Source organism: Montipora foliosa, chromosome 7 (assembly GCF_036669935.1).
Source record: "Montipora foliosa isolate CH-2021 chromosome 7, ASM3666993v2, whole genome shotgun sequence".
Classification (NCBI taxonomy): domain Eukaryota; kingdom Metazoa; phylum Cnidaria; class Anthozoa; order Scleractinia; family Acroporidae; genus Montipora; species Montipora foliosa.
This window is the reverse complement of record NC_090875.1, coordinates 32151392-32167109: the sequence shown is the minus strand read 5'-3', so window position 1 is coordinate 32167109 and position 15718 is coordinate 32151392. Positions and strand designations below refer to the sequence as shown.

Here is a 15718-nt window from a genome sequence, read left to right as displayed (position 1 = left end):
TTTGCTGACTGTGACCGGGATGGTTCTCCCAAACCACGTAAAGCACTGAACTCACGTGAACCCCTAAGCACTGAGCTACATGTAATAAATTATATTTTTTTTATTTCTCTAGACTTGCAGTGTAATTGACAGAAAGTACGATTCTGGTGCGTGTTCGACACATAAATCTTTTTTTAATTCTCACAGCGGAGAACAGCATTCGTGCCTCACCAACTGAAGATTGTACCAACGGATTTTTCGTTGCACTGTTTGTCAGAAAGGACATCAAAATGGATGACGAAGCCACATTATGTAGAGACTCCTTCGAAGGTAGAAAGAGGAAGCTAAAGAGAGAAGATTTGGAGAATATTACGTCTACAAAATCAACAGGGAAAATCAAAGTTACCGGGTCACCACCAAGAAGCAACAAATTTGAGTCAGATATCGCTGATGTCACTTTGAACAAAAAAGCTTCGAAAAGGATGCAAGAAACGAGAAGTTTCAAAATTGCAGGAACGCCCTGTAACATTGCCTAGAATAGCGAAGGATGGGTCGAATCCCGTTAAAAATAAAAGAAAAACAAAAGAAAAATAAGAATAAAAAAGTTCCTGTTTGCCCTTGATAACACTTGTGTATGCATTTTTTTGGGGGCAAACCGCTTCCTTAGAACTGTTGCGCTCTCTGAAAGGGGCACCGCCATAAAGGTAAGGGATTGGGGCGAGCAAGGAGTTTCTTTCGAGGATTTGGGTGGAGGGAAATCTATCTTGTCTCTTTAGGATAAGCTCATCGGATAATAGTTAATCCTCCATGGGATCAACAGTGTGTATCCGCGTGTCCACTTAGAAAGATACTTACTGTTTCTCAGGGATGAGCGTTGCTTTCCTCAGCGTATCCGCGTATTCTCTTAGAAGACACTTGATATAATACAAAGCGACTGCGTAGCCATGCACGCATCTATGGGTTACTTTCAAAGCGGCAGGATATTCTGCAGTTACTCCGGTTAATGTTCGCTCTGTATTGGTTTACATGATGAGAATTTCGATCTGGTGCAACTACCGGAATGAACTCAGGGCTGCTACTCCCGAAAGCTAGGCAGGGTGGTAAGGTCCCAACAAAATACACGGATGACCGTAACTCTCCCCATAACTCAAAAAGCTTTATTGCAAACTTTACAACCTTGGAAACCATGTAGGGCGAGGGGTTCGGGCCTGCAACGCGAGGTTTTTCCCCTTTCCAATTGCACCACTGAACAAAATTTGAAGAGACTTCGTCCGGGCGAAAATCATAACGAGGTTTCTTGCACGGGGGCGTCTAAAACAAAAAGGACAACGAAAAAAGCGCCAATGAAACAGGATATAGAAGAGGGGAAAAGCCAACCGGGAAGCAGCCGCGAAATACCCCGTCCAGGGACAGAGCAATTAAGGGCGTAAGAACACCCCTTCGAAGGGATACCAGCGGTTAGCTTAGAAAGAAAAAAGACAAGCGAAACAAACACAAAGTAATAGACAAAGCAAATAATGTGGCGTGGACTTCAGTACAGAAGAACAGCGAGATAACTAACAAGGCAAACGATCAAAGAGACCGAAACTCCAACATATAGCAAAGAAACGCCACTTTTTAACAACTTCGGAGACTAATGGGCAATACCTAGCAAAATGACCAACTTTTCTGCAATTAAAACAGCGCCTAGTAAAGGTTCTGGGCCGGTAGTACTGTGGCGTGAGACGTCCACCGCGACCAAATGAACTTCCGAAATAGGGGCCCTGACGCGGGGAGAGGGGGGGGGGGGCCGGAGTTGTCTCCCCAAACATCAAAGGGCTGTCCTAGAGCTGAACTTTTAGGAAAAGAGTGACCTTAAAATCTTTCGGATCTGGGAAGCCACAGCTCTTTCCTCCTAGTTGCAGTTTGCAAGAAGGGGGGGGGGGGGGCGAAAGGCCTCTTTAACAAAAGCATCACACTTTGCGTTGAGGGTGGTTCGCGTCCCTAGCGTGGTGTGACAGTTGTTCCAAGGCCGCAAGGAGGGCGAAAGGATCGAGAAGCGCGGCAGGACGAGAGGCGAGGAGTCTAACTGATTCCAAGGACTGAATAACTTAAGAAACATTAAGGGCCGATTGCAAAGACTCTACTGTTTGGCGAAGGTCCTCATAAACCAACGAAGGGATAAGGAAAAAATGAGAAAAAAGTGAAAGCTCCACACGCAGGTGAAAAATCTTGTCACACAGACGCGAAGACCAAACTTGTCACAGAAGACGCAAAAAAACTAAACTCATAACAGAAACTCAAAAGATTAAACTTGTAACAGAGACGCGAAAACTAAACTTGGGTCACACAGACGCGAAAACTAAATTTGTCGCGCAGACTTGTCACACAGACGGAAAGCTAAATTTGTCACACAAACGCGAAAAATTAAATATGTAACACAAACCTGTCACACAGACGCAAAAACTAAACCGGTAACACAGACGCGAAACCCAAACTTGTCACACAGACGGAAAACAAAAGTTGTATACAGACGTGAAAACTGAATTGATACACGGGCGCCAACTAAAGTGGTAACACAAACGCGAAAGTAGTAACACAGACGCGAGAATTGTAAATCTGTACACAGATGCCAAAACTAAATTGGTAGCACAAACGCGAAAACTAATACAAATAATGCAGAAGCGAGAACCAAGCTAAACGAATACAACGACAAGAGAAACACTAACCTCGGGCTCCGGAGCTGCAGGTTGGGGCGCAGGAACCACGTTGCCGTTAGCGTTTTGTGCGTTGTTCTCAACGGCAGCGACGGCTGAACGGTCAACGGCCGCTGCAACAGCCCCATCCGCGGGAACAACAGGAACTTGGTCCGTCATGGAAAACGAAGAAAATCTTCGAAGATGGCACAGCGATGACCGGGAAAAAGAAAAACGCCAAGCTATTGACTGGCGAACGTTTAACGAAAAGAGAATTAACCAGGCCAAAACAGGCCTCTTAATATAAAAGCTGTGTGAAACCGAACACCCAGGAGACTATAAGCGCGTGGGAATTTTATCCTTGAATCCCGAAGGGATTTGGGGCGTTTGCACGAGATGGCCCCAGTGAGAATTCTTGGATTTCACATGAAGTCACGGCCGCCATGTTGGTGTCCCCAAACAATGAAATGGCGGCCATGTTGGTGTCCCGACCCAATCCTCCGGGAATTGAAAGCTATTATTATGCTAACGTCTTCTTTTGTTTTCGTTGAAAACCATGGCTGTTGATCACGTGAGTGAAACCCAACAATAGAGCATGAACACATCCTGTTTTAGGATAAGCAGGGACGATATTAGTCTTGCTGAGGATATAAAACTTTTTTAGGTAACTCTTGATAAGGAAATAAAATTTGATGAGCAAAAAGCTGATATTGCACGTAACTGGTTGGCAACCAGGTGCGGGTCTTGCAAAGGCATAAGAAATTAATTGACACAGATGCTAAGATCGGATTGTATAATGCTTATCTTTTGCCTCACTTAGACTATTGTTCTATTGAATGGCATTACTGTGGTAGGCGTAATTCAAACAAATTGGAAAAACTTAATTGCGCTTTATTTTATAATGATGTCATATTAGTACATATGATGCCTTGTTGGAGCGCATAAATCATCCCACTTTCTTTAATAGGAGAATTTATAATATTTCAATTCTTGTATATAAGGCTTTACATGGGCTGGTTCCTGAACTATTTTTAAGTTATTCACATCGCAGAATTCTAGCAATAATTTGCGGGGAGATAACTAGTTTATAGCGCCTGGAGCAAACACCATTTGGTCTTCATACCTTGTCGTATTGCGATAGTAAGATATGGAATTCTCTTGCAAACCATATGAGAATAATCCAGGAATTAAGTAAATTTAAGTCTGCAATCAGTTTAAAGTGAATTTTGATATTGACTGCTGCACCTTTGGTGGAAGTTGATTTTTCATCTTTATTAAGCTATCTAGTAATTATTGCAGAATTTCCTTTTATTTTGGGATTTAAGTATTTATTTACAGTTCGGAGATAATAGCATGCATTTGCTTTTAAATTCGAGTGCAAATAAAGTTTATTGTGTGCATGCGTGACTCATTATAAATGTGTTTTCTATAATTTTTAAGCTTCCGGGTTAGGGTTTATCAATAGTATTCCGGTAATTCAGCAGTTATAAACGCTGAAGTCAAGAAAACATGAGCGATGTGCTAAAAAAATAATAGACGCAAGCGTGAAGAAATATTTCGATATGTCTGTCAATTGTGCAAATAGAGGGGACCGCTTGTCAAGCCCTTTTGTCTACACCATTGTTTTGTTTTCAAGAAGTTATGTTTCACCTCGATTTTCTTTTCACCTTTACCATCGAAAACTCTATTCTCAGTTCTCGACTCTCTAATCTCGATCACCGATTCTCGAAACATCGAGGATCGCGGATCGAGTTTCGAGTCGAGACTGTCAACATTTGCTGCTTAAGTTTTCGCAACGGGCTGCCAGCATCCATTTCGGATGAACTAGAGTGTCAGCAAAGGCGCACCTTACGAATGATTATTATAAAGAGTCTCTGTAGACAGCCAAAATACCCACATTTCGCAGAAGAAGATTTACTGTCACCTCCCCCCAGAAACTATCCCTACCTACAGCCACCCTACACCCCAAGCCCCAGGGAAATAAACACAGACCACTAAAGTATACAAACATATTCACATGAGAACTTTATTTCCACTTCTTCTATCTTTCAATCACAAGGTTCACAGCACTTGAATATCATGATAAAGATAATATACTTACTAAAGCTACGATATTGCTTCTGCAGAATGATTCCACAGTACATTTCTTTTGATATCAAACCTATTATTAAGTAACAAGGGTACATACTTGCTTACATACACTAAAATATACGAAACAGCTTTTTTTTAAACACTGAGAGCTCAAACGTTATATTTACAATTATTTGCTGTCACGCAAGCGGTTATTACGAAAATTCAACTTCGTTCCCAGGGTCTCTCGAGCAAGGAGAGACCCTGGTAGGGTCTGGTCACGTGCTTCCGTGACAATTGAAAACACTCTCTCCTTGCTCGCCCCAGGCGTTAAGATGAGAGACCCTGGGAACGAGGTTGACGAAAATGTTGGATATAAATGAATATTAATCAAATCAATGCTTCAAACAAAACTACTCCCTTACACTTTAATCAGTCATGGCTCAGTTAATGATAACTACACCGGAACTCAATGGGCAATATGAAAGACCAATACTAAACAAAAGGCATCATCTCGAGGCTCTGGGGAATAATTAAAAGGATTTGTATGAGTTTATTTCCCAGGCCACGAGATGGTCCGTTTTGTTTAGGGCTGAATTTTAATATATCGAAAGTGGGCTATTAATTCCTGCTAAAAATTCATGCTTTCTTACAAGTAGGTTTCCTAAAAGATGAATTTCAATCCAAAAAAAAAAAAACATTTATACCTTCTGTTCCCTTTCACAGAAATCAATCTCAGGTACAAAGCGGTAGCTCGAGTATTCATTATAAGTGAAACGCCTCAAAAATACAGAAACAGCTCAACAAATTACAAGCAAATCAGATAGTAAAAAGGACTCATGAAAGCTGAAAATCAAACTTCCTTTAGATAATAGATTATTGTTACTTGGCTTTTACCAAGTGTCTGCTCAAGATTGATGAAATATTTGAATGCGATTATTAAACCAGTCAGACACAACAATTTGGCCATTACTGAGAAGTGCTACTGAAAATGGATACTGAAACTCTCCTAAGTTGTTGCCCTTTCTTCCAAACTTACCAACAAACTTACCATTCAGTTCAAAGACTTGCACTCTGTGATTATAACCATCACAGACAAGTACATGACCTGATTTACTCACTGACAAACCATAGGGACAATCAAACTCTCCATTCCCCTTCCCACTTGTGCCAAACTGATACTTATAGTACCCCTCCCGGGTGAATACTTTCACACTGTAATCACCATTGTCTGACACAATGAGATAATCACCAGACTGAACACAATGAAAAGGAGCATTAAGAGAACTGGGTCCACCTATCTTTGTTAGAAACTTTCCATCAGGGGAAAAGATCTTAATGAATTTGTTACTGGAATCAGCCACAATAATATTGCCATTGGAATCCAATGATAAACCATAAGGATCCTTGAGCTGGCTATCAAAGCTTTCTTCCCCACCAAACATACTCAAGTACCTCCCTTCCTCGTTAAAAATTTGGATTCGATGGTTCCCGTTGTCTGCAACATAAATATTCTTATCTTTACCAAAAGCTATTCCTATAGGGTGTTGAAACTGTCCCTTGTTGCTACCCTGACGACCAAAGGATCTAAGAAAATTGCCCTTGCAGTCAAATATCTGCACCTTGTGCAGGGAAGTTACTGCGATTTCATCCCTGGAATTTACTGCTACCCCCGAAGGATAACTAAACATTCCATCATTCGAGCCTTGTTTTCCAAAAGATAAAACAGGTTTGACATTGAAAGGCTTAATCACAACACAGAAAGGGCTACCGCGGATATGTTGCCCGTTTACCTTAACTGACAAATTGAGTTTACCTTCAAATGTAGGACAATAGCTGATTTTGTAGGTCCCGTCTTTGTTGTCATTAACAAGAAATGTGGTTATGCATTCCTGCCCTCGCTCGTCTCTCAAGTCTACCATTACATTGTCATTCGCGTTTCTTGTCGTTAAATTGAATTGAGCTTCCCGCCCAACAGTTCCCTCACAAAGTCCTTTGCCTTCGGCAACAGATTCCTTTGCATCAGTTGGGAATTTCAAAAGACCAATGCCTTCGCTGTTGATTGTCTCCAGGATCTTGTTATTTTCCACGAAAACTAATTCAAACAGGCTTTCAGGATCGCGCTCAACTGGCTGCAGTTGTCCTACCCGTTCTAGAATGGTTTGCAATGGTTTCTTTAGCTGAACCACCTCGGCATCTGTGCTTTGTTTTAAAAGTTTCTCAGCTTTTTCCAACGCTGATTCGATCTCCTTTATTTCCTGCTGAATTGCTCTTTTTTTGGTCGTTAGACTCTCCAGTAATTTCTTGGTCTCCTTTTCCACAGCTACCTTGATATTTTGCCTTTCCTCCTGAAGTCTCCTCATTAAATTATCAACAAAAACATCGACGTCTCTTAGCATGTCCTCGCTTCGTTGAACAAGCTGAGCGTACTCCTCGTCAATTTGAGTGACCATCTTCATCTTTGCTTTCAAGTTATTTTTCGGCGTTTGAGTTAGACCTGTTAACTCGATCTTTTGAGCTTCGGCTTCCTCTTGGATTAATGTTACTTTATGTCCTGCGTGATCTAAGATGACACAAGTTTGACAAACTGAGTTTTCGGGACAAATCTTGCAGAAAAACTTGAGCTCTTCTTTCTCGTGCCCCTTCTTTGAGCAAAACACGGGTCGCTTCACTAATATTTCATAGTCTTTTTCTTGAAAATCTTTCACGGCCAGAACGCGGTGATCTTTGTAGCTTCGAATAATGTTGTGCCCAATCAAACACTCATCACAATAAAACTTGCAACACTCGAAGCAGTACGAGGTTTTAGAGGTTTTCTTGTCGCAGTTTCCGCATGTTACTTGGGTCTTGTCAGATTCTTTAATAGCTAGGGCATCGATGAAGCCGCTAAGAAAAAAGCTTGTGGGAAGATCTTTCAAGTCACCGCTTGCAGGAACTCTACTACCGCCTTGGCATTTCGGACACCTCAAATTAACTTCACCGCCGCTCGCTCGATGCCATTTGATCAAACAGTGCAGACAGAAACTGTGCAAACATGGAAGGTATCTTGGATCTCTAAGGATGTCTTGACATACCGGACACGAGGCTTCTTCGCAAAGATTGAAAAGCAACTTTGGGATATCCATATTGCTAATCTCCACGCCTTCACGTACTGAGTGCCTTTGACTATGTTATTCCAAGTCTCGTGATTTCTATCTTTGGCTTTTCTTGGAAACAGGTGACCATTAGCCAATCATTGCGATGTGCTTTAAAAGTCTGTTGATTGTTTTGATTTGGTTCTCTGATTCCCAGAAATTTGGCTTTTATGCAGCCAGCGATCTTTGAAAATAATACAGTTAAAGTGATAAAGGGAGGGCAAGTGGGTGACCTTTGTGAAGTGTTGTAGGCTGAGATCACGGAGCTCTGCCTAATAGAAATGGCTTTTTGAACGAATTAGGACAAAGGAAAAGCTAAATATTTTACAAAACCGAGATTCCATGGTATAACGCTTTCGATAATGCTTCTTTTAAATCTGCAAACCAGAGAATTGGTATAAACTAAGGAACAAATACTTGGATATTATGAAATGGAAAGCAATTATCAGGCTAAATAGAGAACTCTGACTGGCTGGTGTTCGGTCGGGATTTTACAGTACGGACCATTACCATGGAAACAACCCGTTTCGTATTTTATAATAATAATAATAATAATAATCATAATCATAATCATAATAATAATAATAATAATAATAATAATAATGATAATAATAATAATGTTAATGATAATAATAATAATAATAATAATAATGATAATGATAATAATAATAATAATAATGATAATGATGATAATGATAATATTAATAATAATAGTCTTTATCGTACACAATAAAAACATTACTGAACAACAAAGATGTTCACTTTAAAAATGTCTAAAATTATCTAACTATCTAAAATTAATGATAGTTCTATTGGTAAAAACACTTTTAAATTGTTCACTCCTTATATTCTTTTATATTATTGCAGCATAATGAAAGAGTGACCCCTATTTCTTAAAACTCTATTCCTAGTAGGTTGTTCCGTGCCGTTGTACGGTATGCTTGAAGCTGAAATAAAATGCCAACTAGTACTCGCTCAGAATGAAAACCGTTATCTGTCAAAAGTAATCCCAAGGTATGTTTGCTCCAACACCTTCGGTTTCCACAAACATGTTTGTTTGAGCCGTTTCCAGTCCTTTGCATGTTCTTGCGCGCGCAGTACGGAGTGTGTGGTTTTATTCATGTTTGCAGTTTGCGAAGAAACTTTTGTTTGCAGTTTGCAAGGATACTTTGTTTGCAGTGGATTCGAAGTGTATTATCTCCGGCAGGTACAAAACACAGGTCACAGGTCACAGGTCATTGTTTTACCAATACTGAAAGTATCCTAAACATTCATAAAAGGTAACATCGTAGGCCTAATTAGGCCGAAACAAACGTTTTAAGGCCTAAGGATAGCTTTTATGAATGTTTAGGATACTTTCTGTATTGGTAAAACAATGACCTGTGACCTGTGATTTGTACCTGCCGGTATTATCTCTTCGTTTGCGATGCTGCAGCTCACGAGAGTTGGCTTGAAAGCAAATAGACCCATTTCAGTACTTCCCAGTCTGGAGGACAAAACAATGGTTGCTCTCTCCCCTGAGAGAAACAAACCCTTCAAATGCAAAACTATCTTATTGTTTTGTTCTCCAGATTGGAAGTTAACTGCATATGAAAGGGGTCTATACAAGCCACAGATTACTGGCTGAAAATTAGAGCCAATTTTGTTGTTGAATTTCATAAGGATAAAATTATTTCAAAGTTTTTGACACAAATTCTTCACGCTTAGCCAACTGAGAAAGAATCTAACTAACGATGTCCAAAGATATGATGGTTGTCGGCTATCTTTCTCAAAACTAAGACCCTGTCCACACGTATAGCGAACTTCAAGATATCGTTGACGTCACCTATTGTCATTAATGCGCCAAGCAGAGCCTCATTGGCTGTCGAAACAATTTAAAGGGTCTTTTGTTCCTTTGGTTGGCATATTTGAATAATAAAAACAATGTTTGTAAACATATACTTTCTTTGATTGCTATGGTTCTTTTTGTTTCCAGGTGAAGTTGGTGCTGGTTCGGCAGCTGTTGCTGTAGCAGCAGCACAAGCTGCCATAGCAACTCTTCCCATGCAACATGGTAGAAGAGGCACTGAAACTTTAAAAGGGCCATATGCTGCTGCACTTGGTAAGATATTAGAGACCTGGGATTAGAGATTGTTACAACAATAGCAACACCACAAAACAGTAGGTTCAGTCAGTGGAAAATTGTGCAGTACATCTTGTGTGCATTTGAGTTCTTATCTCTGCCGTTGTCCAGAGAACGTGAAATTCCAACCTCATGATTCTGAGGTACTGCATTCCTATTAATTCGTCTCCTGAATAATGTAGCAGAACTGCACATACTCATTGTTTTGTCATTTTTGTGAAGTGCTCTAAATGGCACAAAGTCGTAGTTTTATTGACCAGGGAGGTCTAAAGGAACCAGAGAAGAATATATATATTGCTCATTAATATTAATATTAATCCTTATTTCATTCATTTATTGGACCTAAAACTCACCTTCTCACAATAAGACACTAGTTTGTCACGTGAGCTTTGTACTTTAACATCGTTAGCTCCGACAATTCTTTTATACGGTACCGCGCAAAAGTATTTAGCCATTTGCTGAGATTTTACCGCGGACGATTCGCAGATGGATTCTGTGTTCTCACCTCGGCCAAGACGAGGTGTGCCGAAATTTCACCGAGGTTTTACCTGGGTTTGCCGCATCAAGCAACATCGCGGTAAACGGCAGGACGCGGTAGACATGAATAGCCTAATGCTTTATGTTTCGAGTTAATCAAGTTCTCAATTTCATGCTCCGATGATAAATCACACCAGCTGTAGCTCAGCTGGCGGAACTTCTAAACTTGAAATCAGAGGGTCATGACTTTGCCTTCTTGTAGGAGCATGACGATTTTCCCTGAGTATGCCTCTGTAAAACCATAAAAATTCATAATTTCATCTAACTCTGTATTGTAACTAAATCTCTCTTGGAAACTAAAGTAGTTTTGTCTTGATTTTGAAACAACAGGAGGAACTGCAAGCAGTTTACCAGCACCATCAAACGGCTTAAATGGTTTGCCTGGTAGTAGTTCCTTAGGGATGCCGTTTAATTCACCGTCATCTAGTGTAAACTCAGTTAGTATTCCAGTTACACCAAGTGATGTGCGAGCCTCTCTCAATGTGGCACCGACCTCAACAAAACAGAAAAAAAAGTAAGTGCAGTATCAGCCTATGAAGCTACAAGTTGCAAAATTGTTGAGACACTTTCATTAAAAAAACACCTCTTCTAGCTTCCTTTACCCGCCGTATCTAGAATTTATACCTTTCCCACTTCCCTTCCCCTCTCCGTCTTTCAATGTTAACTGTTTAAGTTTGCGACATTTTTTTTGTCTTGCTAGCAACACTGATAGGAGGGGGGGGAGGGGGGGGGGGGGGGGGGAGGGATGCTGCGGTGTGATAGGTAATAGGTAAATTAATAACGCCCCAAGAAGGTGAAGTGTCTCCACTATTTTTGCAACTTGTTGTAGCTTTCCTGTACTACGAAATACTCTGGCATTTAAGTCTTTTCAGATTTCTGCATTGGTTCAGTAATGCTTCTTACTTAGACTACTGGGTTGTGAAAAAACCCAGGCTTTTACGGGACTCCAATACAAGAGAGTCAGGGTTATGGTTGTCAGTGTTTTCCATAGATGCTTTGCAACCGATCTCTAAAGACAGAGATAACAATAATGTAATGTACATTTGCTGGTGGACGAACGAAAAGAGCTAATGAGAGATCTTTTGTTTTAGTCCACCAACATGGCGGCGATGACATAAAAGCACCGACAGCTGACAAAAAGCGTCGGCTACATGTATTTCACTCAGGGCCTGAACAATCGATGGAATCGGGGATTGATCACAATTGATGATGACACTCGATGAAGTTCACCACTACGTCTGTGTGATTATCGATTGGTCATCGGTGCCAATCAATGCCAATTGATTAAACGTAATCGATTGATTTCCCAATCTGTTTACCTAATTGAAAACAATGACAATAGTCTCATGAGAATGTATGAAAGTCGTGTATCAAATTTCCCTCGTACTCTGACCTGTCCGCACGCGAAATTAGAATGGAACTGACAATCGGCCACCTCCAAGACGGCTTTATGATCATTAATACAGCAATATGTAGAACAATCGCACGGTCAATGGCTCGAGTGCTGTTTAAACCCGTTTTTTTTTTCTTCTTTCATCCCTTTGGCACTGCTTTAGCTGCTCTGACGCGGATCCAGGTTTTGACCAAGGGGGGTTCGGATAAAAGCCCGCCGAAGGCGGTAACCCCTAGGGGGGTCCGGGGGCATGGTCCCCCGGAAAAGTTTTAATTTTAGGGCCTCTGAAATGCGATTTCCAGCGTTTTCAGGGGCAAATTGAAGTGGTTTAATTGGTCAAAAGACTCATTATCTTCGCTGGTCTCTGATCTAGGGAAGAAAATTATGATATTTCAGTTTTAAATCGATTGGTGAAACAACTCTCGAGAAATCAACACTGTCTGCTTGCTAGAATTAAGCGTACTTGTGTAATAGACTAATCTATTAATGCTTACCTTGCTGATGACGGTCCGAAAAACCGGTGAATTTGTGGTTGCTTTGTCCTCTTTGACATATTAAATCGTGAGTTGACGTTGAGGAACGTTGAAGTAAATTTTCTCTTTAAAATACTCCCGGCGCAATCTTTGACTCACTGAGAGAACGATCCACAACTCTGATTTCCAAAGAACGGCGTGGCTTTACGCAATGCCGGAATTGGAACGATTGGCAGATTTGGCATAAACTGTCAGTTTTGGCGGGACGTGTAAGCGTTAATAAGCAGTAATTTTATAGCTCAAGCGGACGTTCTAGAGGCCATTTTCAACTAGGCACAAATTTGTCTTGTTTTTATTGCTGTTTTCGCGTACAAAGACACAAAGAAATATCATTTTCAAAAGATATATTTATTAGCTGAGTTGGTTCACTATTTTTTTAACCACGCGTTTGATATACGTTTTTACGTTCAGTTTAGGGGGTTCGACCGAACCACCCGAACCACCCCTAGATCCGCCCCAGCTGCTCTCATGGCTGCGATGGTATTTTGCTTTACTCTGTATTTTCCTATCTCTGTATTTCTGTAGAAATAAAAGCGCAACTCAAGTTACAGCTGTAGCTTCCGCCCAGGTGGCCGAACAGGAAGCTGCAGTGGCAGCCGCTGCTGTTCCCGATTGGGTTTACGATCCCAATGAGCCTTGGTACTGTCTCTGTAATCAGGTCAGTCCAGTACATACATGTCCGATATGTCGTTATGAAGCGATTTATGTTCGTTTGCATAGACTTCACAAGGTGTCCCCTTGCCGTTTGATTAGGTTCAGGGATCATGAGCTGTTGGGGGTGGGGACTGATGTTTACTAGCGGAAGCACAAGCATTATAAGCGGACTTGAACATTAGCAACTTTGCAACTTTTGGCAGGACAGAGGACACTAATCGACTACAATAGAAGTTGATGCAACTGTGTATGTTACTCCTGCATACGCTCTTTGCCGAGAAAAGCCATCCTTAATAGTGACGTCATTGCGATCAATTGCTTGCAAGATTTTTGCGAGTTAGTCTGGGTACAGTTCGAACCTAAAGCAAGGCAACCAACAAAAAGGTTTAAATAGCAACCGTTGATTGGAAACGAACATGCGCACTAAAAGCCTCGACTTCCAAGCCCCTAGTATAATGAAACTGAGAGCCGAAGCTGGTGTAATCCTACATGAATACCAGCCTAAAGGATCTAATAGCGTAATAGCCTTCATAAAGAGATAAATTATGGGGGCACTGCCTTATAGAGCAATCCGTTAGTCGTCGAGGCTAAGCAGGCAACTGGTCTATATAGTTTTGATACTTCCATAATTAATTGGACGTATAGGATATGTTATGGATATTTAAAAGTTTTTTTTGGCATAGTGTTCGGTATTTATTAGGTTATTCTATGCCTTAGTGACAAGACAATACAAAGCTGGTTGGAAAATCCCTTTTTGGTTTGATGTCGATGAGTTTTGTGTAAGTACTACCAGTGGTTTGTCTGGATTTTCTTTTTACGTATCTTATGGTGAAATGGTTGGATGCGATAATCCAGAGGTAAATGAATATTCCTTTGGAAGTAAAAGGAGCCACTTTGATGTTATGATTTAGACAAGTGGCGAAGGGTGGACGTGATAAAATATACTCAGAATTTTCAAGGTCATCGATGGTGTGAACAATTTGTCGTTCAAACATAGTTTTTAATTCCTTTTCCAAAGAATTCTCTTTAGAAAAGAAACAAGGAATGATTCGTTTTATGTCATGACGGAGAAGCCAAAATCAAGGGAAAATAAAGGTTATAGAAAGGGAGACTCGGATAGTACGTGAAGTTCAGTTATTCTTAGATTTAACATGAAAGTATGAACACGTCCGCGTTGCGTTATAACGCATTGTCGCTCCGCTACATTTACATTTATGTATAGTCCAAAGACAAAGGGCGACCAATTTTAAGAACATTCAGTAGCCAATCTTTTTAAGTTCACGAATTTCAATGAACGCCTCTCCTCAATTCTCCTCTCAGTGACATTGTTTGTTTAAATCTTGACAGTAATTTGAACGCTAACTTGGCGTTCGGTTCTTTTTCAGTGTCCTATAGAATGGTTCCATTATGGCTGTGTTGGATTAAGAAACGCTCCGAAGGGAAAATGGTTTTGTCCGCAGTGCCAAAATCAAATGAAACAACAGAGAAGAGGAGGTCGACACAAATGATTTTCGAAACGTTTTTGAACAATTATTTCTGAAGACCATGTTTGGCTCAACGAGACCAAGCTTTTCGATCTCCATCTCCGGCGCATTAAATCACATTAGTTGACAGTTGTCTTCGTAGGGCGTGTCGCCTGACCATCTCCAAAATCTCTAGTCACCATACTTGCGTCTTGCATAGGCGGTCCGTGGCACCGCCCAAACAACTAATCGTTGTTTGACCCTGGGAGTTGTTTTTTGTCCAACATTGCACGTGGATTGACCTTTTCCAAGTGTGTTAGGTATCAATGGGCGTAGCATACGTTCATTCAGCAGAAGATTACGTGACCAGTGGGCATGACTTCGTGACCAAGCTTTGTTGTCCTTATAGGAATGCTTGTCTGATGGGTGTCACGCAACATAAAAACTGCAACGACCACGAAGAACAGAGCTCAAAAGCAAAATACAGACAATTGTTCTAGTCAAACTTTTGAATGTTTACGGAATATCAAAAGCCATGTTGTAAAAACAAAAATGTTTGTCACAGCGTGTCTTGTCACTAAAGGAATAGTTATTTCGATCTGATGTTAAATCTGACATGATTCTTTGTGTGCTGTGTCTTTTTCTGGGCTAAGTTTTATTCATCCTGTTATAAGTTCTGTGTTGATGATCCATTGCCTATAATCTGCAGGGTAAACACAGTATTGGGATTTATTCAACATTGGAGTCGTTATGACTAATTCTTCGGATTCCGATTCCCAAACGATCGTGCACGATCCAATGATGACTATGCTTCGGAGTCTCGAGCGGATTGCTTCGGAGTCTCGAGCGGATTAACAGGGAGAAAACATGTGAATATTTGATAAGTCGGAAAATACCGTAATATGTTTGTTCCCCCAAATTTTGCATAAGCATTGTTACCTGCTTCTCTGAAACGGTCCTAAGAGAAAAGAAAAAGAATGCATATTGAAAATTGCAACAGAAGGGGAACGCAAAGAAAGAGTATTATGGTATTTTCCATTTCGGCCAATTGGGAAGCACAAGACTCGTGAAGAGGAAGAAATAGCGAATGATAGCGTTAGGGATGTTTCAAGTTAACAAGCAATATCGAATGCACCACATGAACAAATTTGGGGCAGG

The 15718-nt window shown here is 40.7% G+C and overlaps 3 protein-coding genes across 4 annotated transcripts in view; 1 reads left to right on the top strand and 2 right to left on the bottom strand.

Annotated features, from left to right (window-relative positions):
* LOC138011832 (uncharacterized) overlaps positions 1-3294 on the bottom strand; it is a 10524-nt gene extending 7230 nt beyond the window's left edge. For both annotated transcript variants that reach the window (XM_068859054.1, XM_068859055.1), the window contains exon 1: positions 2688-3294. In XM_068859054.1, coding sequence (XP_068715155.1) covers positions 2688-2834 — 147 coding nt within the window. In that variant the 5' untranslated portion in view covers positions 2835-3294. The remainder of the gene's footprint in view (positions 1-2687) is intronic.
* LOC138011831 (28S rRNA (cytosine-C(5))-methyltransferase-like) overlaps positions 1-15718 on the top strand; it is an 88375-nt gene that overhangs the window by 11929 nt on the left and 60728 nt on the right. The gene's annotated exons all lie outside the window — the stretch shown is intronic.
* On the bottom strand, positions 4679-8196 carry LOC138011827 (E3 ubiquitin-protein ligase TRIM71-like). Its single transcript, XM_068859047.1, has one exon. The coding sequence runs from the start codon at positions 7847-7849 to the stop codon at positions 5633-5635; it is 2217 nt and encodes a 738-aa protein (XP_068715148.1). The 5' UTR covers positions 7850-8196; the 3' UTR covers positions 4679-5632.

Coding starts and splice junctions, on each gene's coding strand:
- LOC138011827 (XM_068859047.1), bottom strand. CDS start 7,849: ATGGATATCCCAAAGTTGCTTTTCAATCTTTGCGAAGAAGCCTCGTGT.